Raw genomic sequence first — 8630 nt, 5'->3', positions numbered from 1 at the left:
AAAAACGTTATCGCCATATACGTTGATTTTAAGTTCCGACACCGTATATGCCGCTTCAAAACATGCAAAAATTTAGTTTTATCTGATGCTGAACCTTCAGCTTTTGTTTTCGATACTCGAATTTTGTTATCACAATTTGTACTGTAATCTAGAGAATAGATCTTGGCTGATACGCTATTGTAAAAATCATAACTGTATAACTTGATATAGGGTGATGGAGAAGCAAAAATGGCTATCATATCCAGATACCAGCATATTGATACTCCATACCACGATGCTCCGGTCGAACTCGCCTTTCTTTTTGATTCCACTATTTTTTCTGGATTTTCTTTAAACAAAAACATCATCAGTCTCCTGACTGCTAAAGTACTCATCTTCATTTTGCTCAGTAAAGTAATTCTTTAATTTCTCAGGCACCGGTCTTAATCGGTTGCAAGACCTTTTAGCCATTTTTGACGCCTTGGGATCACTATTAATCTTTTCTTCAGTACTTTTTGTTTTACTACTAGATTCCTTTGGCTTCTTTTCTGGTTTCGGAATTTTTGATTCTGCTGCTTTTTTTCCCAGTGAACTCTGTAGTATTTGAAGAAACTGCACCTCCTCCCTCGGCAACATTTTTTTGCCTTCTCTTGCCCTTCAGAGGTTTCTTGCTCTAATTCTTTAGCTTCATTCTCAGACGTGTCATTTTTAACGTTTAGTGAACTGTTAGCATCCTCAGCTTCGGATTGATTTTCTGTGTTTAAATTTCTTTCACTGTATGTAGCTGATTCTATTTCAATTATATTCTCATTCTCTGAGCTGTTCAAATTGGTGTTTTTGTGCTCCCTAATTGTTGTTTTTTGTTTCGCCTGCGGTTCAGGCATTAATGGCTTTTCTCGTGTTTTATATTTTTTCAGGTGGTCATAATGGACCTTAATAGCTTTCCTCCTATTTTTATCTTCAACATTGAAATTCAAATTCTGTAAAATTGTAACTATTATGTATAGTCCTCTATAGAAAGAAGTAAATTTTCTTGTTTCAGCTTTTTAAACCGTTGGGTTGAAAACCAACACTACTTCGCCAACTTTATAGCTCGGTCCAAACCTACTGCGATCTTAATAGATCTTCCGGTTTCCTTGTTTGACGTCCATACAATCACGCATCAACTGATGCGTTTCCGGTAGTTTCTGTTTCATTGTGAAAACATAGTCACTTGGTGTTGCATATATTGCGGTCTGTGGTTATATTGCGGTCTGTAGTGTGCTATAGATGCAGTCTATAGGTAGCAACAGCAGAAATCTCAGTAGAAAACAGTAGTACCACATGCGCTGGGTTGTATTTTCTTACACTTTGGATTGATGATCGATAGGCCATCATTGCTAAAGGTGGAAATTTGGTCCAATCATTTTGATTTTGTCCTATATATTTGGAGAGAGATTCTTCTATTGTCCGATTTGTTCTTTGAATCATCGCGTTCCTTGTGGATCGTAGGATGTTGTTGATGTCCTCTGAATTCTTAGTTTACAGCAAAGACTACAAAACAGTTTTGACATAAAGTTCAACCTTTGGTCACTGCGTAGGTTGACTGGGCAGCCGAATTTCACTATCCGGTGTTCAACAAAGGCTCTTGACAAAGTTTTTGCCTCTTGATTGGGTAAAGCTACGGCTTCGTACCACTTACTGAATTGATCACCGATAAGCAAATTGTACTTGTTTCTCTGAGACTCGGGAAGCGGACCCATGATATCAAAAGATACTTGCAAAATGGATGAATAGGTTTCCATTTTGTGAGTGAATTCCGATGTTTTGGCTTAGTGCCTTTCCTTTTTAGGCACACGTAAGAGATTTCTCTCCAGTTTTCTACAACCCTTCTCATGCACGGCCCAAAAAACATTTCACAAGCCCTTTGGTATGTTTTCTCAATCCCAAAGCTACCTGCCCTAGGAGCGTCATGCAACAATTCAAGCACGTTGAAAACTCTCTCCATGGGACAAGCATTTGCTAACCAGTCTCAAAGTTTGGTTCTGTTTGATGTATACGATACAAAATACCGTCTATGAGACAAAGATTTGTATATTGTACCCACTAATTCCATAACTCCTTTGATGCTCTATTTTTCATTCGCCGTGGTTCCGATCTTTTTTTGTTTAGTACCCAGGAGTATACTTCTTTGAGTAATTTGTCTTTTTGCTGCGAATCGCGCAGTTTTGCTCACTGCAGTTTGTCTAACTGCCAATCTCGATTACCATAATTGATGTTGTCTTAGTCTGCGCCCATCGCAAAAGCGTTTACCAAAGCTGTTTGTTCATCATATTCTGTGTTTATGCGCGACAGACAGTGAGCGTTTGGTTTTTTGCCTGCTCTATGCTTTACTTCAAATTTAAATTGACCAAGTTTCTCTATCCATCTTGCAACCATACCTTCCGATACTTTAAATCTATAGATCCAGAAAAAAGCCCGGTGGTCCGTTACAATTAAAAAGTGCTGACTAAGTAAATAGTTTTTAAAATGTTGAGTAAAATGAACGATTGCAAATAATTCCCGCTTAATGGCTGAATACTTTTGCTGACCTTAATCCGAGTTTTGCTAGCATGTGCAATAATTCTATCCTCCGTTCCTTGTTTTTGGGTAAGAATTGCTCTAAATCCTGTCAACGAAGCTTCCGTAGTTAATGTATACGGGTCCCTATTGTTTGAATATCCTGAAACTGGGGCGTCCAAAAGCTTCTTTTCTAACTTGGTTACCGCATTTTGGCACTTTGTACTCCATTCAAATTTATTTGACTCATTCAGTAAACTGTAAAGAGGTTCTGCTGTTTTTCTGAAACCCGGAATAAATTTCCGATAATAGCCCACAAGGCCTAGAAAAGCCCTGACGCCCTTCAGGGATGATGGTTCTTTCATTCATTCCACCACTCTTACTTTCTCCGGGTCGACCTCGACTCAACTCTCAGATATAATGTGCCCCGAGAAGCAGACACGCTTTTGGAAAAAATTGCATTTTGATCCCTTAATCTTTAATCCATATTCCGCTAAAAGTAGGAAAACCAGTTATAATCGCTTCAGATGTTCTTCAAAATTTATTCCAAAAACGATAACGTCATCTGGATAAACTAGAGCCATTTCGTAAAACAGGCCAGCAATTTATGCTCCAAGAAGATTCTACTTCAACAGAAGTTCCGAAAACGCAAGAAATCGCCTTCAGAAGGGTCATCTGAGCAAGAGGAAGGACTTGGTAGTGTGGCACGACCTGATAAATTACACAATCTCACGTCACAGGTCAAACAACTACCAACCCTGCAGCGTGCCGGAGTTGATACCGGCAGATGATATCAAAATACCTTCAGCTTTTGTTTTCGATACTCGAATTTTGTTATCGCAGTTTGTACTGTAATCTAGAGAATAGATCTTGGCTGATACGCTATTGTGAAAATCATAACTGTATAACTTGATATAGGGTGATGGAGAAGCAAAAATGGCTATCATATCCAGATAGCAGCATATTGATACTCCATGCCACGATGCTCCGGACGAACTCGCCTTTCCTTTTGATTCCACTATTTTTTCTGGATTTTCTTTAAACAAAAACATCATCAGTCTCCTGACTGCTAAAGTACTCATCTTCATTTTGCTCAGTAAAGTAATTCTTTAATTTTTCAGGCACCGGTCTTAATCGGTTGCAAGACCTTTTAGCCATTTTTGGTGCATTGGGATCACTATTAATCTTTTCTTCAGTACTTTTTGTTTTACTACTAGATTCCTTTGGCTTCTTTTCTGGTTTCGGAATTTTTGATTCTGCTGCTTTTTTCCCCAGTGAACTCTGTAGTATTTGAAGAAATTGCACCTCCTCCCTCGGCAACATTTTTTTGCCTTCTCTTGCCCTTCAGAGGTTTCTTGCTCTAATTCTTTAGCTTCATTCTCAGACGTGTCATTTTTAACGTTTTATGAATTGTTAGCATCCTCAGCTTCGGATTGATTTTCTGTGTTTAAATTTCTTTCACTGTATGTAGCTGATTCTATTTCAATTATATTCTCATCCTCTGAGCTGTTCAAATTGGTGTTCTTGTGCTCCCTAATTGTCGTTTTTTGTTTCGCCTGGGGTTCAGGCATTAATGGCTTTTCTCGTGTTTTATTTTTTTTCAGGTGGTCATAATGGACCTTAATAGCTTTCCTCCTATTTTTATCTTCAACATTGAAATTCAATTTCTGTAAAATTTCAACTATTATGTATAGTCCTCTATAGAAAGAAGTAAATTTTCTTGTTTCAGCTTTTTAAACCGTTGGGTTGAAAACCAACACTACTTCGCCAACTTTATAGCTCGGTCCAAACCAACTGCGATCTTAATAGGTCTTCCGGTTTCCTTGTTTGATGTCCATACAATCACGCCTCAACTGATGCGTTTCCGGTAGTTTCTGTTTCATTGTGAAAACATAGTCACTTGGTGTTGCATATATTGCGGTCTGTGGTTATATTGCGGTCTGTGGTGTGCTATAGATGCAGTCGATAGGTAGCAACAGTAGAAAACTCAGTACCACATACGCTGGGTTGTATTTTCTTACACTTTGGATTGATGATCGATAGGCCATCATTGCTAAAGGTGGAAATTTGGTCCAATCATTTTGATTTTGTCCTATATATTTGGACAGAGATTCTTCTATTGTCCGATTTGTTCTTTGAATCATCGCGTTCCTTGTGGATCGTAGGACGTTGTTGATGTCCTCTGAATTCTTAGTTTACAGCAAAGACTACAAAACAGTTTTGACATAAAGTTCAATCTTTGGTCACTGCGTAGGTTGACTGGGCAGCCGAATTTCACTATCCGGTGTTCAACAAACTCTCTTGACAAAGTTTTTGCCTCTTGATTGGGTAAAGCTACGGCTTCGTACCACTTACTGAATTGATCACCGATAAGCAAATTGTACTTGTTTCTCTGAGACTCGGGAAACGGACCCATGATATCAAAAGATACTTGCAAAATGGATGAATAGGTTTCCATTTTGTGAGTGAATTCCGATGTTTCGGCTTAGTGCCTTTCCTTTTTAGGCACACGTAAGAGATTTCTATCCAGTTTTCTACAACCCTTCTCATGCACGGCCAAAAAAACATTTCACAAGCCCTTTGGTATGTTTTCTCAATCCCAAAGTTACCTGCCCTAAGAGCGTCATGCAACAATTCAAGCACGTTGAAAACTCTCTCCATGAGACAAGCATTTGGTAACCAGTCTCAAAGTTTGGTTCTGTTTGATGTTTACGATACAAAATACCGTCTATGAGACAAAGATTTGTATATTGAACCCACAAATTCCATAACTCCTTTGATGCTCTATTTTTCATTCGCCGTGGTTTCGATCTTTTTTTTTGTTTAGTACCCAGGAGTACACTTCTTTGAGTAATTTGTCTTTTTGCTGCGAATCGCGCAGTTTTGCTCACTGCAGTTTGTCTAACTGCCAATCTCGATTACCATAATTGATGTTGTCTTAGTCTGCGCCCATCGCAAAAGCGTTTACCAAAGCTGTTTGTTCATCATATTCTGTGTTTATGCGCGACAGACAGTGAGCGTTTGGTTTTTTGCCTGCTCTATGCTTTACTTCAAATTTAAATTGACCAAGTTTCTCTATCCATCTTGCAACCATACCTTCCGATACTTTAAATCTATAGATCCAGAAAAAAGCCCGGTGGTCCGTTACAATTAAAAAGTGCTGACTAAGTAAATAGTTTTTAAAATGTTGAGTAAAATGAACGATTGCAAATAATTCCAGCTTATGCAATAATTCTATCCTCCGTTCCTTGCTTTTGGGTAAGAATTGCTCTAATTCCTGTCAACGAAGCTTCCGTAGTTAATGTATACGGATCCCTATCGTTTGAATATCCTGAAACTGGGGCGTCCAAAAGCTTCTTTTCTAACTTGGTTACCGCATTTTGGCACTTTGTACTCCATTCAAATTTATTTGACTCATTCAGTAAACTGTAAAGAGGTTCTGCTGTTTTTCTGAAACCCGGAATAAATTTCCGATAATTGCCCACAAGGCCTAGAAAAGCCCTGACGCCCTTCAGGGATGATGGTTCTTTCATTCATTCTACCACTCTTACTTTCTCCGGGTCGACCTCGACTCAACTCTCGGATATAATGTGCCCCGAGAAGCAGACACGCTTTTGGAAAAAATTGCATTTTGATCCCTTAATCTTTAATCCATTTTCCGCTAAAAGTAGGAAAACCAGTTATAATCGTTTCAGACGTTCTTCAAAATTTATTCCGAAAACGATAACGTCATCTGGATAAACTAGAGCCATTTCGTAAAACAGATCAGCAATTTATGCTCCAAGAAGATTCTACTTCATCAGAATTTCCGAAAACGCAAGAAATCGCCTTCAGAAGGGTCATCTGAGCAAGAGGAAGGACTTGGTAGTGTGGCACGACCTGATAAATAACACAATCTCACGTCACAGGTCAAACAACTACCAACCCTGCAGCGTGCCGGAGTTGATACGTTTCTTAGAACGAAGAATGACTGCCTCAGTGCTATTGTTTTCTGGCGACGGATAGGCACAAAAAAATTTTCAGGAGCTGCTGAAGTCTGATGTACTGGCGCTAAGCGTAACTAAGCATCTGATTTCAGAGAGAAAAAGGAAGACGCAGCCAGGAAAGTATTCCCAGCTGCATCAGGAATCTGTGTTGGAGATTAGGACCCTGGAGACAGTATTAGGCCATCAATACAATTTAAGAGGGCTGCTTAAGAAAAAGGCAAGAACGTGGGCAAAAGACGGAGGAAAGCGAGAACCAAGGCAAGGATCGTGCAACAGACAAAGATTGAGGAGGAGCTCCAGAACAATCGGGCTTCATTGCCCCCTGGCCTTGAGCTTCTTTGAGGTATGTGGTTGCTTCTACCAAAAATGTGGCTCAGTGAATTTTTGAAGAAATCAAACTGTTACAAATTTTATCTTGATTACTTGAAAAACCCTAAAAAAGGTCACTAGCTGCAATTACCGAATTGAGTTTTTAAATTAAACCATTAAAAATGATATAATTCCAGATTTTTTTTAGGTTCCGCGCCTCTAAAGTTGAAATTTTTTCTAAACAAGCGGTGAAAGGTTTTCAATTCAAACTCCTGAAACAAGAGATAAACCGTGCGGAGGTGCCGTAAAGTGTTCAAGGAAAAATTTGAAACAGATAGTAGGTTTATGGAATAAATTTAAGGACAATGTGAGACCAGAACTGATGCCATCCGTTGTTAGCAGCATTACGCCTGAAATGAGGAATCACTCCGCAATAATTTAAAATAGATTTAATGGAAAACAGATTTAATAAACTGTCAGAGAGACACGATAAACCACTGCGGAATTGCTCCCATAGTAATGTTGTGATAATGGATGGCCTTGAACTTCCAAAGTTTGCACTTGACATCCTATCCTAAGGACCTACAAATTCTGTAAGAGACAAATTTAATGAGGCGCACCTTCTTGCAGACGTAGACAAACTTGTACGTGAGTTAAGCGAGAATAAAACTGAGGGTGAGAAACTTTGTGAAATTGAGGCGTCCGCAAAATGGTAATATGAGATAAAATGTAATGGATGCGGATTCATCTATGTTGGGCAAACAAGCCGGCATGTTACCACAAGGATAACAGAACATCAAAAGTAGGATTCACAGGTGGGTCAACATCAGGTTGAATGTGACGGCGCCACGAATGACATTGAATGGAAAATTCTGGACACCTGTAGGACAGTAGAAAAGCTGTAGGACAGTAGACTATTGAAGCTTTACACATCAGCAAGCTACATCGGCACTATACATCGGCACTATATAAACGCGATGAATATAGGGGCGGGAACTCACGATAAAATAATAAGGGAACTCACTATAAAATCATAATTTTGACTAGATAAGTATACATAGAGTTACTTAGGGTAAGGGCAAAATCGGAATACCCCTAACGATACAAAAACACTGCCAAAATCAAAAAATCCGGAATAGGAACGTTTTTTAAGGAAATTGATAACTGATGTAAATATGAGTTGTAAATAGGCTAAATATTGTATATAGGAAAAAATTTTTGATGAGAGTTTTTTAGAAAAGTTCCTAGAATTGTTTTAATTTGGGTCTCAGACAAATGTAAATACCTATTTGTTTTATCCATTAACAATTTGTGAAACATTTTAAACCTGACGATGAACGTAAAATTCGAAAGCGTTTGTTTTTATTATCGGAAGTAATTTTAATTTGAAAAATTGGTTTCTTTTAGAATATGTATTAACATTTGTCTGAGACCACAATTAAAAACAATACTAGGAACTATTCTAAAAATTCAATCGAAAGTTTTTACGATATATAATATTTAGCCTATTTACAACTAATATTTACATCTGTTATCACTTTCGGATCTATTCTTTTTTGCACCCCCCCCCAGCTTAGCGGGCTCATGTTTTTTACGCCCTCCAGGCGCACGTGCTATTTTTTGCATAGTAATGTGCTATATAAAATATAAATTGTAACTGCAGGGCGTAAAAACTTTGGGGGGGCCGAAACAGAATTGATCCTCATTTTCATTTAAAAACATTCCTATTCCCGATTTTTCGATTTTGGCAATTTTTTTCTATTTCTGAATTATTCCAAATTTTCCCTAACCTTAGGTATCTCTCTTGTGGAATTTTGC

The 8630-nt window shown here is 38.3% G+C and overlaps 1 protein-coding gene across 1 annotated transcript in view; it reads left to right on the top strand.

Annotated features, from left to right (window-relative positions):
* The first annotated feature begins 228 nt into the window (after positions 1 to 228).
* Positions 229 to 8630, top strand: part of LOC142349162 (uncharacterized) — a 65122-nt gene continuing 56720 nt past the window's right edge. The window contains exons 1-2 of the mRNA XM_075400577.1: positions 229 to 282; positions 3114 to 3300. Coding sequence (XP_075256692.1) covers positions 229 to 282; positions 3114 to 3300 — 241 coding nt within the window. The remainder of the gene's footprint in view (positions 283 to 3113; positions 3301 to 8630) is intronic.

The sequence above is a fragment of the Convolutriloba macropyga genome, chromosome 11, assembly GCF_964194025.1.
Source record: "Convolutriloba macropyga chromosome 11, txConMacr16.3, whole genome shotgun sequence".
Taxonomy (NCBI): Eukaryota; Metazoa; Xenacoelomorpha; order Acoela; family Convolutidae; genus Convolutriloba; species Convolutriloba macropyga.
Note: the sequence above shows the minus strand (reverse complement) of the source record. Positions and strands in the feature narration are given on the sequence as shown.